We start from the raw sequence: 19,323 nt of genomic DNA, 5'->3' as shown, positions 1-19,323 counted from the left end.
TGTTAACATAGACGTTGCATAACCTGTTTTTTCTCATTTTATTGTGCCATGAAAGAAGTTTAGAATAACATTATTTTCTAGAAGTACAAAAAAGGGGAGGAAGAAGACCATCTAATATCCAGTTAACGACTCTTAAAATATTTGGATCTGCTCCTAATTCTAGAGCAGTCTATAGGGAAGGATTTTCAATATCTTGGTTCCCAAATTTTAGAACTTATGCTGTTTCCCTGTACCTGGTGTTAACTATATGAATTGCAAAGCAGCAAAAATCTCTTCCATAGTACAAAGGAGTGTCTGGATGAATTCGGAAGTACAACTTCATTGTGAACATAATTGCACTTCTTGCACATAATTGCAATCGTAAGTCAAACAAGACAGCTTCTAACAGTTGGGTCAGATTTTTAATTTTATGATCTAAATTATTAATAAGAATATTTCCATAAACTTTCTGCATAAAAATTGACTTCATAACAGAGAGGTCAGTTGGTCTTGTCTTCTAGCCTTTATGTTTATCAGTGGTAATCAGAAACTGTTTTGCCATAAATGCGTGCTGCTTTTATGCCTCCTGACGTACATACTAAATATAGGTGGTGAATTACTTAAAAGCTTTATGAAGAAAAAATTAATTCTGTAGGTTCTAGTTAAATTAGATTATGCATGGATTAAGAAACATGAGGGGTTAAATGGCAAGTGTACACAGGAATACTATTTAGCTTTTTCTTTTTTTTTTTTTGAAATGATTTAAAACCTTGGGAATCTTAAAAGCCATAATCAATCAATTATGGAAAGCCCGATCCAGGCTACTTTTCATAGTGTGGCTGCAGTCAGACAAAATGGTACGGTGCATAAAGACGACAAGCAGATCAGTACAAGAATGCATAATGCTATTGTAGAAATCAGTAGGGTTTCCACATCTGATAGACAGCCATGTTGAACACAATATTTCTTGAGAATGATACCGTGGTAATATAAGCAGACTTGCAGCAAGTGGTGAGGTTGATTAGGACTATAAAGATTTTTATAAGAGAATACTGAAAGGTTGAGATTATTTATGCAGAAGATAGATTGGAAACTTCTATAACCTGCCTCCTAAAGTAAGATTTAAGAGCATACCCAGTACTGTCAAATAGAATAAATTCAAAACAGATAAACAAGATTTTTGAGCTTTACCTGAACAGAAAGAAACTGCAGAATTCAAGGTCACAAAGACTGAAACTTAAGATGATTCAAAAAGACATTGGACACCTTTCTCAGTGAGAATTTTAAATAATAAGCATATATTTTTTTAGAAAAGACAAATCATTTTAAAAAGCTGTGCCCAAGGCAAACGTACACTTTTAATATAACAGTATATTGCATCTTCTTGTGGTGTATCTTGTCTGGCCAGCATTAGAAATAATGAGTAAGAGTCAGGATATTGGACAAAATGGACAATTATTTTTTTTCAAGATGACAGTTTCTCTTCCTATTGCAATCTGAATTAGTTTGTTATAATTTCTCTCTGCTCTACTTGTCAAGAAAAAAGAATGAATGGCAGCTTTGGTGTCCCTTTCTGCCCCCAGAAAAGGAAATCTGTCATAGTCCTCTTTCAGAGATTCAAAGGGTCAAGTATTTTGAGGCATCTTTCACTCACATTTCATGCTTATAAGCTGTGAACAGGTCTGGGACTAGGGTAAACATCTCATTCTGTGCTCCTTTTCTGGCATTTCACTACTTTGATAAATGAGAGGTGGTATATTTTACAGTTTCAGGCATGCTCAGCTGGAAACACAGGATCTGTTTTATTCTAAGAACACTCATCCCTTGAAAATTGTTCTGCTTTTGAGTTTCTCAATTTCTGTATTAACTATTGAAAGTCTTACCATAATAATTCAAAGAGCTTAATACATTCATAAGAAGTTTGCTTTAAAGAGACTCTTCTTTTACTAAGATTGTCTTCTACTAGCCCAATTTATGGAAAAAACAGGTCTGGTCTAAAATATAGCAGTTCTTGATTAGGGCACAATGCTGAACCAGGAACTGAATTTCATAGCTACTTTCTCCACAGAGATTCAAAATCCTAAATCCCATTTGTGTTAGCTGTCAAATTACAAGATATGGCTATGATTAAAACTGCTTAAAGACAGAATTCTTATTCCATGGGATTTTCTAGGGAAAAAAAAGAAATGTCATTCAGTTGTAGAATTAAAAGAATAGGTACTAGATTTTTTTTTTCACCCAGAAATAAAACCAAAGTTAATTACTTAGAGTTAATTGGAATCTGATAGAATCAGAGAATATTAAGGTTGGAAGAGCGGGTCAGGTGGGTGAAGTAACAGCAGTTACTCAGTGCCTGATCCAGTCTGGTCGTGAGTTTTAGTTGTCAACCTCACAGTGAAATTATTTTTCCTGATATATTGTCGGAATTTCCCATGTTCCAGCTGGTGCCTGTTGCTTCTTTTTTTTTCCCTGAACAAAGATTTTGCTCCCTGGTGCCACTGGAGTCCCTGGGAGAGCTGCTTCTGTTGCCAGGAAGTTCCCCTTGTCTCCAGTGCCTGACCTGCAGGTGCCTCCAAACAGTGGGGGTCCCCTCCAGGTGCAGGTGTGCACGTGTGTGTGTTAACAAGTACTGTCAGTCAGCATTTTCCTCATCGCCACCCCTAAGGGACAACCCTAGTAACCAGCTGCTCCTCAGCTGGCCCATTCCTGCTGCTCACTGCCCACAGGGTGGTGCTGGCAGTCCAGCCAGTGGTCCTTGTAGTTCTCACCCCATTTGCTCTAAGGGCACTGCAGGAGACCATGTCACAGGCTTTGTTAAGTCAACGTAAACAGCACCCACTACTCTTCCTTCATTCGCCAAACCAGTCCTATATTCATGCCAAGCTCTCAGATGGCACGATTTGAACTTACAAAGTCCGTGTTGTTTATTACCAGCTATTTCTTGTTCTTCGTATCCTGTGTGTTTTCTTAAGGATTGGTCTGTACCTCTTGCAGGGAGTGAGGATAATTAGCTTGTGTTTACCTGGATCCTCTTTTTTGCAATTAGAGGTGGATGTGATGTTTGCCTTTTTCCAAAAGTCTTAGACTTGAGGAGTCCACATGAGGTATTCTGTGTCACCATGAAGCCCTGTCTCACCTGACTTCCTCCTCTTGTGTAGGCCCAAACCCTAAAAGCCACAATCTCCCACAATGTGTCTGCTTGATTAAAACTTTTCATGGCAAATTACACATAATTTTTAATATAAGAAATCATAAGTTTGCAATTCACACTCCAGTTGTCATGGAGTGCAAAATTCGAGCTGTTTTTCTCAATAGCCACTGTATCAGAAGTTCAACCTATTTTTCTGATTATTTCCCACCCACCCCCATTTGTCCCACAGCTCTCTCTTCTGGGATTAAAGTTCTAGCATATCAGGAAAAACCTTTTGTAATTGAAAGAAAATTAATTTGAGGTTACTTGAAAGCTCCCATACAAGTACTTGTTAAAATGTAACATGGAAATGCTACTTAGCATGATCTCAGTATACAGAAGGGAAGGTAGTAACAGACAAATCACCAGGGATCATAAAATGTAGTATGTATTTGAGCACTATGATAAACAGACTATTCAGTCTTGCTACGGTACAAATACCTGTGGTAGTAAATCTACCAGATGCTGCTAGGCTAAAAGGAAAAAAAGTCTGAGGTATGTTCAGTCTGGCAAGGCCACAAGTAAGAGAGGCTGTAATAGCTTGCTCATGTCTCTAGCATCTGTGATGCTCTATTACATAATCTAAAGATGTCCCTTTGAAATCTCAGTGGAAAAGTTGGCACTGATTTGAGTCAGGGTTGATCAAGACCTTAGTGCTCATACAGGCCATGTTTATCATAGTAATTTGCCTAGGAGTAAAGGTGGCATTGCATGAGGAATGGTTTTACCAGTATGAAGATCATGGGAAGATATGTATTCAGTACTCCTTTAGCTGTGTACAGGGATCTATAGAGATAATTTGTTAGCTGAATATCTATTTTCTCTTATAGGAAGAGTTAACTAGTTATACTTGAGGGGGTTATACTATTCCATCCAAGAGAACATTGTAGCTTTGCATAGTTTTGCCTCTTTTTTTTCCTATCAAAAAGACATGTTCTGTATTTGAAAATATAACACATGAAAGTTAAATTTGGTTTTCCTGCTTGTCAGGAGGTTTTGTTTTGTGGTTTTTTTTTTTCTTTCTTTTTGCACTCAGATATGTCACTCCCGGGAGCCCCAAGCATGCGTGGAGCCCGTCTTGTTCTCGCACAGACTGCTGCCCTTCTGGTGAAGAGGTTTCACCATGTTAGGCGAGACTGGAGAGGAAGTGTGTCAAATGTGCTGCTGCCTGTCATCTTTGTTGCACTGGCAATGGCCTTGTTTAGTGTGAAGCCGCTGACTATTGACTATCCTTCTCTCAAGTTGACACCAAAACTTTACGACAACGCAGAATCCTTCTTTAGGTGAAGAGCTCATCTGTCATCATCAATATCCAGGGTTTTGGGACCTTTATTCTTGTGTTCTCATATTCTAAAGACTATTTGTATTCTAGGAAGAAGAATAGGTTACTTTTTACAATAGATGTTTATTTTTTAGATGTTTAGTACATTTTTATAGGTTATTATGAGGGAGAGATAACATTAGAAAAACATTATGCAGAGGATTTTCTGGAAGGAAGGGCAAAGACTTTGAACAGGGTGATCTGTTTCAATACTAGCCACAGCCATTTATATAAAAATGCACAATTGGAATTAAGCAAGCCTTTGCATGCTTCATTTTTGCTAATTGCTTAGGTCTGAGGCCATTTTCTCAAAATAATTCTCAGGTTTGAAAGTGTCACACAGTATTAACAAAGCCTGGTACCCTTCTTACTCAGCCTTTAGTTTCCATGTTTAGCTTTGAAACCAACTGCATTTATTTATTATCTACAGTACCTATAGATCTGAACTATTCTGTACTGAGCGCATATCACACGTAGATCACTTTATCTACTGAACAAATATCCAGATATCTTCATAAACATCATAATGCTGTTTGAATTTATAAATGAATCATAAAACCATTTAAACCATGTTAACTGTTAGGAATGCATGTTTATAAAGAGGAAGATGGCCATAAGGAGAGATTGAGATTTGTTTAGCCATTATTGTATAGGATTTTATTTATACATTCACACATAGTTTTTGAAATGAGATAATTTTGCTGTTTTGGTATGTTTCCTATGCATGGATTTTATAGTTCTTTAATTTATTGGTAAACATGCAGGATCTTGAGCCTGAAAGTTAATACAATTAATGTGTTTGTCTTTCTTTTTCTCCCCTTTCTTCCTTTCCCACCCCTGTCACGGCCCACTTTGAACAGCACTGAAGATGATAACCTAGGAAACCTTTCTCACATTCTGCTGAGATATTTCTCTGATTGGGACCACACATGCATGCATTCAAAACAAGGGTAACAATGACTAACATAACTACTTCCTTAATTGTAAATTGTAAATATTGTAAATTCAGTATTTTTTGTCTGTGGAATGTGGACTATCTTAAGCTTTTCTTGGCAGCATGAGGTTAATGACAAATCTGTTCTGATGAAGGAGCTGGCATCCAGGTAAAGTACGTAAGCAGCCTTCATTGTTAAAAGTCTGATCCAAATCCCTTAAAAGCCAGTGACAACTTTCTGATTAATTTCAGGAGGACTTTGATCAGTTCTGTTGCCTATATGAATGAAAGCTAGACAATAATTACAATATTAGTTTGGAGGCATTCCAGATTTACAAATTTAGGAGTGCAGAGTGGTGACCATGCTTTACTTATTTTATTGCTGCAAACATAAGGTATGTAGTTAATTTGCTGCATTAATTATATAAATATTTTTAGTAAAACCACTTTGATATAAATAAGTAAAATTGATGTATCTCTAGACACCACTGCTGCTGTGATAAAATGCTAAGAAGGTGTTCAAGATGCTAGATCTGCTCGTTACTCTGTGGATTTCTTCTAAGTATACATTCCTTTCATTTAATGTTTGTTCCTATTGTTATGTTTATTCCCATTAGAAAAAATAACTCATGTTGGCAGATGGAATCTACATCACCCCTGGATTCATGTGGATGTGTGGCTGAACAAGAGGTATGCCATTTTATATTTATTTATGTATGTAAAAATTATGTCTGTATATTACATCTAATACACATAATACACAATATGTATAATATACATACTTGGACTCTTCTTTTTGAAAGACTAGAGAAAGGACTGAGGAAATAAACCTTCAGAGCACTGGTTTTTTTATGATTGGAGATTTTCTTCTGTTTCATATAGTGTTTGGGCTACGTGTTTTGAAGTCTTCAGAGAAAGAGCTTTCACAGTTTTGATGTATATATATGTGTATATAAGTGTGTACTTATATAAGTAAGTGTACTTATGTATATTATTATGTACTTATATATATACAATTATATATGTATTTAAGTGTGTATATATGTATACACACTAGAAATGGCTATAGATTGATGTAAAATAACAGGAATCAGAGATGAATGAACTATTCTCAGGAGATGCAACTTTGCTTTAAATAGGACTTTGCTTACAAAAACACTCTTGTAAAACACAGTTAAAACATAACACTCCCATAGTCTGGAAGACTACCTGCTTTCAAAAGGACAGGGTAGGCAATCTAACTGACAGAAGGTACCAGGGAATCCACATGTGAATGCAATTTAATTGTTAGTGGTTTGTTTGGCTTGTGTATTTGAAAATAGATCTTTGAGGAAAGAAAGAATTTTGAAAATGATAATGAATTTCTGACCTTTTTGATTAGTGAGTTTTCCTGCTGACTGGCTCTGGGGTTTAGCAATAGACAAGAATGTGAAACTGTGGATGAACTGACAAATATATTTCCCTGGATGGAACCGATCAATCAAATACATTCTCTCCTTCATAAAATATAAATATGTAAAGTAAGAGTTGCATCTGAAATATAGCAATACAGTTTTGGGAAAAGCAGAAGGAGGAAACTAATTTTTTACTTTGCTGGGCAAGGAACAAATTTGCCTCTAATACTAGTGAGATTTATTCTTAAAATATGAGAAGCTTAAATAAAATATGAGAAACTTAAATAAAATGGGAATGGGAACTCACAAAGGGAGAGGCCCATTAACCATGAAAGCACAAAAGAGAGGTCACTTGACAGTGGAGGCAGAACCTGTGTCTGTGACCTATGGAAAATCAAAATCTCTGAGAGGGAATTTTAGTTTGTGTAAGGTTAGGATGTCAAATAAGCATTAAAATTTTTCTGTTGATATACATAATGTACTTTACAAGGCTTCTGAGATATTGGATCATACCATCTGTCTTCTTTTCTTCGGTTGTGAGAATATCCCACTGAATCACTAGAAAACATTTTCCTTTATTCTTCTCTGCAGTCCATTTTTAGAGGTACAGCGTTTTTAGAAGCATGTTGCATTGATTAGAATTTTGTTTTCATCTCATATTCATATGGTGCTTTTTTATGTTTCTTCTCAGGCACAAGTGAATAACAGTCTTGCCTTTCATTGTTGTAAACCTTTCTAAACATATATAAGTCTTGAAGTCTTCAAAACAAAACTGATTGGCAGGGTTGCAAGAGAAATCAAAATTGATTCTAATATGTAGGTAAAAATTATTTGAGATGCATTATAAGTATAAACCATACATAATTTATTAAAAGCTATCAAAGCTGAGAAAGGCAAATACAGTTGAAAAACAATGCTATAAAATCTATGTAAAAGTTTAAAAACATGGCTAAACATAGTGCCACTGATTTCTAAGAGTGCTTTACTTTTTTTTTTTTTTTGTATGCTGGTTTTCAGATGTGTCCAAATTTCAACACCTCTGCTCCCTATTTGAAGAATAAGAATGGACATATTTTGTACAATCTTTCAGGGTTCCTTGTGGAAGAATATTTAGTGAGGCCTTCCAACAAAGCAAGGTAACCTTAAATTATCTAACCTTTGTTTATCTTTTGAGTATAAAACCCACAGTCCTTCCTGATCCAAAGCATAGACATATGTCACTTAGGATATAAGGGGTAGTTGCCTTTATCTGTTGCCTGTTATCGAGGTGTACAGGCAGGTTTAGGTGACATGGAAGCGCCTTCATGGTCTTCTCAGCTTCCTTCAAGCACTTCTCAGAGCTTCCTCAAGCAGTTACATGATAATTGTATCTAGGCATACCCTGGTTCTTCTTGCCACATAGTGAGTTATTTTAGCATCTCAGAGAAATAAAATGTATATGCATATGCAAATCAGACAACCAATATAGTTTCCATTCCCCAGAGACTCAAATAAAGGTGGACATGCGCCGGTTTATCTTTCTTTGAAGTAAAAAGGGCTGGTATACCCCTAGTAAGACTTCATATTCTGTGATAACAGCCACAAAGGTTTTAATCTGCTGTATTTTAAGGTTTACTTACATGCCTTTACAGATCAACCACTTCCTTTGACCTAAGTGCAAATACTAGACCAAGCATGATTTTATCAAGGAGAAGAAAGTGTTAGCCATGTATGCATTAAAAAAAAAATGTATCAGATTTGATAAAAATAGAGGTAAACGTCTTAGAATAAAAGATTTGAGCTAGAATATGAATGTAATAGGAAGAAATCAGACTGTTTAAGATGTTTCTGAAAGTCAGGAATACCTCACTTGCTCACAAACCTCCCTGTTGCTCAGGGATTTCAGCTTTCAGAAAGTAGAAATTCTTATCTGGGGGAATCCCCCTGACTGAAAAGCACAGTAACATTCAGCTGATTCAAGAGGATATGGAGCTTCTCCTTTTTTAACTGAGAAGGGGTTTATGAAGGGTGAAGTTTTGCTTTCGGTTGAAAAATAAAGTATTAGTGTAGATGTTACCACTTTATCATTGCAAGAAAAGACTGCAAAGCTTAAGGCAGGTAACTTGTTCTTACTTTGTTATTATATTCTATTACCAGATATGGTGGTTGGTCTTTTGGAGGGAGGAAAGCATCTGAACTTCAAGATAAAAAATTGAATAACACCAAATCTAAGCCTCTGGCTAAGGTAAGGGCTGCATGTATGTGTATGCATTTGCATGTAGGTATTGCTTACTTATTCAGACTCCAACATCACAGCACTTAGCAAATAATAAATCATTACATTAAATCCTTGCATTTAGAAATTGGGAGAAACCCCCTCTGTTATAGTCCACTTATCTGTTCATAATTCTTAAAGTATTCTGTATTCTGAGAAGCAGTTTTAAATGAGTTAGATGATACATCTTTTGTTTCTCTGAGGTCAGCTTTAAAACTTGTTCTTAAATAGTCAGCCCAGATATTTCTTTATGGTTTTTGTTTTCTACAAAAAGTTAATGTCAGAACTGACAAAAGTTCATTGAATGTCTCAAAAATGAGTTTTTATTGAATTTTTTAATTCCTGCAAATAATATTTTTCTTTGCCACATTTGTCTCTTTCTTCTCCACCCTGTGCCCATGTCCTGTGTATCCCATCCCCCCTTTGCAAAAAAAAGAAAAAAGTAAAGATTTAGCTTCTAGGACTAGTTGCTTCTGCATAACAAATATGCTACCCTGTGTTTATAATCCGCTTTTGAAATCTGAGTAACTTTCCATTTTTAACTCAGAGAAAATGTGCCTTGCTAAAATTAGTCAGGTTGTGAAATCCAAATCTCTTCTTGATAGTAGATTGTACTGTCTTGAAATGCTACCCAGATCCATTGTTTTCTGTCAGGAGCTACCTCTGAAGTTAGGAAAAGAAGGATTTGTAAGCACAATTGAAATAAAGAGCTTTTCCTTGAGGCCTTTTGGTATGCACTGGAAAGATACAGGATCTCCATACTGTGAAAACCTGGGACAGGACCTAGAGGCTAACAGGCAATTTAATAGTGCAAGGAATTTTATTTTCCTTGGCCATGCTTTGAAAAGTTCTTTTGAGATACATTCAAATGTAGACCAGTAACAAGTAGAGGAACAGCAGTCTCAGAGGAGTACTGAGGATCAGCGAGTGGTCTCTATTTTTGTATTCAAAGCAAAACAGATTTGATAAGAGGAAGCTCTGGACTTTCCAGATTCCAGATTAGAATATGAAAGCATGATGCTTCTGCCTTTAAACTGTTTTATGGGAGTATACAAACTAGATTTTGTTTGCTCTTATAAAAGAACAAGAGATGAAGCAGTGTAAATAAGCTCTATCCCAAAATCCATTGTGGGGCAAAGTGTCAAAACAATCATGTGTTAAAACAACATACAGATATTCTCCAATCCAGTATCATTTCACATTTCTTTTTGTAGAATCACTGCCGGTTTGCAATGCCTCTTCCATGTAGTTTTGTTAAAAATCTTATATATGCACCCTACCTTATATATATTTTCATTTTGGTCATTTGTGACATCCCTTCTGCCCCCAGATCTATTACAGCTTTCAACTTCAGTTCCATCAATCCTTCATTAGGAACTTGAAGTCCTACAGGGACTGCAGTAAGATGTGTTTTCTAACTGTTGTTTTTCTCCTATGTATCTTTAATCATTTTATACTCTTCTTTTGACATGCCTGCATTGTAGTTTTTGTCAGGGTCCTTTTTTTAAATTGTCTTTTGGCATAGAGCTCCACCTGCACAGGGATAAATTATAGTTATACTGTTAGTGAGTAAGCTTCATATATGAGACCCAAAGAAAATAGTGGAGTAGATTTATAAAGGGCACTGTGTTATATAAAATACCTCCTGGAAGTGGCTTTCAACTGATGCAATGTCAAATTATTGCATTAACCTTTCAGTAATTAATGACCAGACTTTTACTTTGACCTTTCAGGCTTGTTCATGAGACAGTGACTGTACCATTTACATAGCCTTGTATGAAAGAAAATGAGAAATTTGCATTTGAAGAGACTTACCATATGATTCATTTCATTTCAGAAAATTTCTGAATCTTTATCTGTTATTCTCCTGCACTATAAAAGGCCAACAGTTTTTCCAGTTCAAATTATATTACCTATTCAACACCTCTTTTCTTGTACCTAATCATACCATGCTGTATATACTGCATACGTATGCATGCACACAGAGAATGTGTATATGTGCATGCACAAGAAAGAATATATCTACCACATGACAAATATGGCTGATTAAAGCCATTATGACATTCATTGATGATCACTGCTATGTGGCAAAAGCACAACTCCTCAATTTTCTTATGTTTTCATGACTGTATATTCTTTAGTTTTCTTTGATAATGTGGGCAAAAAAAATATTCCATAATGATTTCACAGTTTCTATTGTTTATGACAAATAAGTATAGCAAGAACATGTGGTAATTTTAGTCCTGAAAAGCAAATTGTACTATTTATGTGGCATCCTGAAGGGTGTATATTTCCAGTCTCTACAGTTGGGATTTGAGGTTTTACTGTACAGTAACAGTATAAGTGTCCAGAGGAATTTACATCTCTCCAGTCTAATACCCTTTGTCTGGATTCTCATCATGAATCTGGTCCAGCAATGCTTAGAGATTCTCTACTCCTCCTGATCCTTTTTCTTTTTGATAGACCATAGATGTCAGTCTAGCATTACTCTGAAATATTAACGGCAGGTAAAAATGGTATAGAATAATGGAAAACACCTTGTTACAGAACTTGTATCTAATTTGGTGAGGTGCCACGTTTTTCCTTGGGAAGGAATTTTAACAATCATGGGAAAGTTGATAAAATAATGACTATAAAACCAAATCATCTTAATCTATATATATTTTTTCCATTGCTCACCTCTTTTGTGCCCTCTGTAAATAACTACCTGTGTGGTACACAAGAAATATGAAATGTATTTCAGCTGGAACCTTTGCAATCAATTTAGAATAAGCCACAAGACTTCAGAAAAAATGAGCTTAAATGCATGTACTGATCAACAGCTTCAAATGCCTTTTTTCCAGATTATAAACAACTAAATTTCCAGCTTCAGTTTGGTTATTTCCTGGTGGTTTGACTCAGTTACATAATGTAGCTTGGACGAAGAATTGTAATTAAAGTGTGGGATACTGAAATGTATTGTTATACACAATGACCTATTGTGGTTTTTTGTATTTTGTTTGAATATTGGTCATATTATTACATTTCTAAGGTGTTCTGTGAACACTTGAGACCTTTCCCCTACTTCAATTAAATAAGAAAGTGTCATCAGATTTTTGTTTTATTGTTTTCTTAATGCCTTTTTTTTCAATATAATGAGCACAATTGTAGTGGAGTTTCGTTATGTATGTGTAACTTTCTATTTGGCCCATTTATTAATTTTTTTTTTAAATAGAATAAGAAATGGGTATGTGTGAGTATGAAAAAGTCTGGTTACCCTTTATGACTTGTTTATGTTTCTTTGCTCTGGTTGACGTTTGTGCAGGAGATTCAGAAATGCAAAGACTTGCAGTTTTCCTCAGGACACTTAGGTTTTATTTCACTTCATTTTTTTAAAGAACTGTCTTGTTGATTAAAGAATGGGGGATCTAGTTTTTGTAGTAATTTATGGGACCTGAACTGGAGAACAAAGGAGTTAGTTGCACATGAGTTTGCAGAGAGATAAAGAGTTTGCAATTTGATATTTTTCTTTTCTTTAAACACGGGGACATAAGATGCTGTTGAGGTTTCAAGCAGTTGTGAAGACCACATAAAGATGAGTACAAAATGTGAAAGATAATGCAAGCAAAAGCAGTGGTAGACCACAGCTGCTCATTTTTTAAATAAGGACTAAACAGATCTTATGCCAAAGAAGGTTCAAAGGTGAAAGGTATAGAAGCTCAGAGTGGTATTTGGAAGCATGATATAGTATGATGGGAGAAAATGGAATGTTCAGTTACGAGTGTTGTAAACTTTGCCTCACAACAGTATAATGTGGAGATTCTAACAAGTAGGTAATCAGGAAAATAATAAGACAGGGGACTTGGACTGAAGATTAGACAATCTCACTGGGAAACACAGAGAAAAATGTGGCAGCAAAAACAGTCAAAATCTGGAACCAGTGTTTAAGTGAGGATTGTAGCTGGATACTACAAGAAAGAAAAACAAGAAGAATTTTCTGCAAGTAAATAAAAAAAACATATCTGGAAATTTACACCAGTATCAAGAAGAGGCACATATATTTCGAAGAATACTAGATGAGAACAGCATCTGAGTGAGGGTAAAAGAATCTTTAAGGAAGTTTCTAAGATGTAACTGTATAGATGGTAATTTTAGAAAGGATCTAAGATAACTGAAGTCCTAGAAGGACTGTTAAGGCAAGAAAGACCTATATAAATCTTTGTGCACTTTGCAGTATGAATCAGAATCCAGACACAAAATGAGAATTGCCCAGCATCCACCCAAGATGTACTAAAAGCAGATTATCAAATAGCTTGGAATAATTTGGAAAGGTTAAGAATTTTTCAACTATATAAACAAAAAGAGGATACGAAAGGTTACATGGAGTGAGGAATGAATAATAATCAGAGATTACTTTAAAAATGTCACTAAACCCCAAAACAAACATACATAATAATTTGACCTAGTTTTCAATATGGATGATGTGGGTTCAAAGGCACTATAAATAACAGTAATAAGGCACAGAAATGGAATCGATTTTCAAAGGCAAAGCAAAACTCAGACCTCAGTATTTTCCATTTTGAGACATATCAGTCTCCCAGTAATGATCCTAGCACATGGAAGTGTGAATTTTAAGTATATTTATCAAGTCAGGGTGATTCTTCATGATTTAGGATAAAGTATATGTTACAGCAGAATTGATTCCCTGTGCTTCTCAGAAAGACTGGCTTGCCTTGTCTGCCTTAAAATTTGTCTGCATTAATTTCCTCCATCCCTAACAAATTACTCGTGATTGCTTGTTGAAGGTGGAGGCACAGCTTTGTCCTTTATGGAATAGTTTCATACTCATCTTGTAAACAGTACCTCCTTGATTCTTTCTTCCCCTATTTTCTGGGATATTCTGTTTGTGGGGTTTTGGGGTTTTTTTATACTATATGTCACTTGCAGGTATTGTTTAGACAAGTATTTTTTTTGGAATTTCAAAGTGCTCTCCTCTTGTAACACTAGTTTTACTCATCTTTTATTTTCCATTGAATTGGCATATATTATTTTTGCATTGTTTTTCCTCTAGTTGTTCAATCAAATGTGTGTAGAGGAAGGGACACTGTTCCATTAAATCAGAGAAACTCAATTTAATAATTAACAGGTGTACAGCTCCAACAGTAGTAAACAAACTGCTGCAAACTGTTGAAAGATCTGCACAAATTAACAGATTCTGCTCTGCCTTTTTGACTTTCTTCTATAAATAGGTGTCATAACAGGAGAATTAGATACCTTTATGCAATTCTTAAGGGTATGGGAGCTTTTAGATCAGCATTCCAATTGAACTAATTTTTGCTTTACAATTTTCATTCCCTCTTCTAGGTGTGGTACAATCAAAAAGGTTTCCATTCACTGCCATCCTACTTAAATGAACTCAATAACTTCATTCTGTGGCTGAATTTGCCTCCTAATGTGGATTGGAGACAGTATGGTAATAGTCCTTCTTTAAGTCTTTTTTCATGTATTTTGAAAAGTAGTTTTTAAATAAACTAAAATAATCAATATTAAGTGTGAAATTTTTCCATAGTATAAAGTGGGATTGCAGGGTAACACATTTCCTAGGAGGATTTGAAAGCAGAACTTTTATTTAAACAGAAGGTTTGTTTGTGTGAAGAATGTGGTACACAAGTTAAAATTTGAATTTACAGCTCATTATGTCTTGTGAGTTTCTTACAAAGGACATTCCTGTGGAGTAAGTGTAAATTGGTTTACTACATTTGGGATGTTAATCCCTGTGAAAGCTGTGCTAGAGCTTGCTTAAATGGGATGATTAATGCACAAAGAGTATGGATTTATAACTTCTTTGTCATTTTACTCTATCTCCTTATGTAAATATCCAGGGTAAACCTGGAGTATCCTGTAAATTCACACTACAATGTGATATTCCATAGCATCCTGTTACTCAAGGAACATGGAAGGCTGGTATATCTTACTATTGTACATAACAAAACAGAGACTAGCATGTTTAACATCTGAATTAGCTGATTTAAATATCCCAGAACTTTATAAGAACTAGTTATAATATGGATTTTACAAACTGACTTTAAAAAAAGAAAAAGACTGTAGCCAAAGAATCAGCTGTCAACACAGGTGACATTTCAGGATGTTGAAACCTAGTTTGAAATCTGGACTTGATAGTTCAGGCTAACTTCTGTTCATTCCAATTCTTTTCATTCTTAAGGTTCTGTTAAAGAGGAATTAGTTTGGTTTAGAGAAATTGAAAAATAGCTTATGACCAGAGTTTCTGAAAAGGTGACATGATTGTCTGTAATGGTAAAATGATTTTCAGTATGTTTGTAATGAAGAAGGAAAAAGATGACAGAAAATCACCGAGAAAGGGGAAGGAATCCTGAGTATCTGAAAATAGAAATCCATTAAAAAAGTTTCTAGAATGTTAATGAAAAAAGAATAATTCCTTGCTTTCAAGATAGCTAGGGGTTTATTTTTCTAAATGAGTTATGAGAATGAATCAAAGTTAATGTATTTCTGCAGCAAGTTTGAATGAAATGAAATCAGGTATTTTAATGAGAATTTTTAATAGAAATAAATTTTTAATCACGTTTCCCTGCACTTCATGAAGAGTACTAATGCTACCTTGTTTTCTGTAGCATTAGATAATCCATTCTGGAACTTAAATGCTTAAGTACCCTTACTTTTATATCTGTCATGGAGAGCTGGGGCCTTACCATCCAGATTACAGCTGGAGAAAATTATAGTTGTCCCAAGGATTGTGGAAATTTATGTTTTATGTTGTTTCATGAACATAGAAACACAATAAGCAAAACAATGCTTAATAAATATTTGAAGTCTTGGGCTGTCATCTATGCAAATATGGGTTCATTATATAATCTTCTGGGAGAATATGTTGGCTAAGTCTCTGCAGACATAGATTTTATGAACTAGGAAGCAGTTTATTTATGTGTGTATCTATTGGAAAGGTGCAGTAAAGATGGATTGATCATACTCTTGAGACAAAATGCAGAGGAACCTGTCAAAGAAATCCTAGAAAGAGAAGTTATTTACCTATCTGTATGTATTTATATGTGTATGTATGTGTAGAAACAAATACATATGTATATTTTATTTTTAAAAAAACAACAGTTTTACAATGCTATACAGGGCACTTAAGCTCAGTTAACTTTTAATGGTCTCATTTAATGATACTGTGCTGATGAAGAACTATTTATGTGCTTTTCTTACTAAAATGGTTCTATGCATTCGTATAAATTAGCACTCAGAAGATGACATACTGTGTTTCAACGCTGAAATCTATTTTTCTGATTCCCCCCCCCCCCCCCTCCTTTGCAAACTCTTTATATGCAAGGTCAGTTCTAAAATATCATTGACAATTGCTCTGAGGAAGCTTGTTAGGATGTTGCAGAAATGTATCTTTGTAATTCTGACTTGCATTAATTCCATAGTTTTTTGCACAGGATGACTTTTTTCTGTCAACAGAACCGGTGCTTCTGTATTACTTTTAAGTGACTTAAAAGTAATCAGACCCTTGAAAAGGGAGTGTGAGAACAGTCTCTCCTTACTTCACAAAAAATACATCTTGCTTTACTGTATGATACTTCAATAGGGCAGAGCATTACCATGCATGTAAACAGAGCAGCAACGACTATGATATTGAAACAAACCTGAAAGAGGTCAACGGCTTATTTAAACAGTCATAAAATTCTGAGGAACCCTGTCACTTAGCAGTTATATCCTGTGGGTATTTCTTGAGCATGAACCCAGCTGGAGTTCTCCCACGTTCTCTGGAGGAGAGAAGTCATTGCAGACAGTGCCTTGTTCTACCTGCTTCGCTCACAGGGACAGTCCTACTAACTTTCATAGGAAATCAGTAGTTCTGGTCCCAGTTTGTGATAGGATTTAGTGATAAGGAGCTGAGAAGGAGTCTAAATGCTTTTGTCTAATGTATTCTCTTCAGTCCAGAGGGTACGGGGAATACAGACTTAGGATTTTGTATGAGAGTTTGAAGAAAGTTATACCCAAGAATACAGAGGACATTGCTACCCTGTGCTGATTTATATCCTGAGGGATTTGTATCTGTTCAAAACACAGTGACAAAAAAATGATGATTGGGGTTTTTTTTGTGTCAGTCCAAGTTACTGACTTTTGATCATCCTGAGCATGCAGGAGCAGGAAATGGTAGTTATTTAGTGATCAAAAATACTTCATTTTTATTATTGTGTAATCTGATCTTCAAATACTTCCTTTGCAAGTGGAGAGATTTCTCTTTTTTTACCCCCATAATGGGATTATCAGTAAACTTCTCTGTGAGGATGCTTGGAAAGTGACAATGTTTACTTCTTGTAATTTTCATGTAGAGTAGTATGGTTGTTGAAGAAAATGTGTGTGCCAGCTGAAGGTGCATGTAAATAGACAGAGCAACAGAAGTTAACCAGATTGATTTTTGTCAGTTTATCATAGCTGATCGATCTATTTTGGAACAGCAGTTCAGGAATACTTCTTATGTGAAAAAAGCTCCATGTGGATAACCACCTCTAGCTTCATAATTTTGTAAGTTTGTGGTTCTGTTGTGGAAAAAGTCTAACTCATCTGTCTTACTGCAAAGGAAATCAAATACATTTTGTTCTGTAGTTGGTCATAAATTCAGTGACAGTTAATGAAAATGAACATGTTAAACAATAAAAAAGAAGTGAGAAACACTATTCAACAGAGAAGGTAATATGTACTTTTGTCAAAACTCTTCCTCTTAAGGAAAGGCTACATAATTAAAAAATAAAATTAAAAAAAAAAAGTGCTAGTAATCTATAATAATGTCTGTAAAATATAGTGGTCAAAAAAAATTTCTTACATCGATACTCAAAGAACAGAAATGTATCAATATAGAAAGGCATTGTGTGGTGCAGGACTTCTACTGAGGTCACTGATTTTTTAAAAAACCTTTCATGCTAGGGCTTATTGTAATTATTCATATAGCATCCTCATTTATTTCAGATTTAGTTCTTCAAGAGAGATGAAGGGATCAAGAGACACATTTTCAGCTGAGTTTTGGTGGAAAGTGACTGTAAAATGTCCTGACTGCTTTGCAAATTCTAAATTTAAACCTCTTTTCAAAGGAAACTGTGAAATGGCATTTAGTAGGAACCTCCTTAACCTCTGGTTAGTGGGGGAAAAGTAAAATAGAAATTATTAATGAGGGTGCTGCCTGTGAAATTCTCCATAAGATATCACTTGTAATTTTCCATAAATAGTAATATCTCATTTTATACAATCAGAAATCTCATAATAAATTTTAAATGGCCACAAAGACAAGCTTGTAAAAAGCATGTATGTATATATATGCTACTTCCATTTTTGTTATACATATTATTTTATTCTAATCTGAAATAAAATGTCTGGAATAAAGGAACCTGATTGGTCCTTTATCCAAGTCTGTAACAATTATGATATTTAGAATTAGTAGCACATATCCATATTGATCTGTGTACTCAAGACTCAGCATGCTACATGACAGAAAGAAGAGACAGTTTACAAAGGAGTGCCGAGAGACAGGCTCAGGCACACCCAAAATACAGTACAGAACCACAAAATATACCTAAGGACAGCTCCGATTAGCCTACAGTGATGGCATACAACCTTGAAGATCCTTGAGATTTTTTTCTTCTAGATCTCTCCACCCTATACTGAAAAAGTACTGCTTGGTTCATATCACTGTCCTCGTTTTTACTGCAAACCCATAGATTTTCTAATGTGATTATGTGGAAAGTTGCACTCAGACAGGATGGCCTGGGCTACCAGTAGCTCTTGTTCTTTAGAACCTACAGGAAGGAAACATTCCAAGCCTCTAAGACTGCCAAATTGCATGTGGCTTTCTTTTCTGACAGTCAGGTGGTTTAGATTTGAAATAGAAGACCTCGAGCGCTCCTGAAGGTACCATTTGCAGACCGTTATAGTAAGATGTTGGTATAGGAAAAGGTGTCTTGAGTTGTGCAGCTCCTGAATGGCAACAGGGCAGGATTTTTCCTACTACAGCCAGGATGCTGTTCATTTCAAAAGTCATAGTGTGGATGTGTTTTCCTTTTCCCTGGCAACTGTCGTATCCAGAATGGAAATTGGTAGTATTTTATTCTAGAGAATGTTGTAATGCTTATAACATTTTATAAAGAATTTATTTCACCAGGTTAGGGATGCCTTTTTAGCATAGTAGAATCTAAAATTAATTTAATCAGAGCAATGTAAGAAAAGGAATAGAATTGT

The 19,323-nt window shown here is 35.2% G+C and overlaps 1 protein-coding gene across 1 annotated transcript in view; it reads left to right on the top strand.

The window, feature by feature from the left end:
- The window catches only part of ABCA13 (ATP binding cassette subfamily A member 13), a 211,677-nt gene that overhangs the window by 121,359 nt on the left and 70,995 nt on the right, over positions 1 to 19,323 (top strand). Inside the window, 6 exon segments of the mRNA XM_055705974.1 lie at positions 4,206 to 4,452; positions 5,351 to 5,440; positions 6,042 to 6,114; positions 7,836 to 7,954; positions 8,955 to 9,042; positions 14,416 to 14,524. Coding sequence (XP_055561949.1) covers positions 4,206 to 4,452; positions 5,351 to 5,440; positions 6,042 to 6,114; positions 7,836 to 7,954; positions 8,955 to 9,042; positions 14,416 to 14,524 — 726 coding nt within the window.

Source organism: Falco cherrug, chromosome 3 (genome assembly GCF_023634085.1).
Source record: "Falco cherrug isolate bFalChe1 chromosome 3, bFalChe1.pri, whole genome shotgun sequence".
Taxonomy (NCBI): Eukaryota; Metazoa; Chordata; class Aves; order Falconiformes; family Falconidae; genus Falco; species Falco cherrug.
This window is presented reverse-complemented; position numbering and strand designations above follow the sequence as displayed.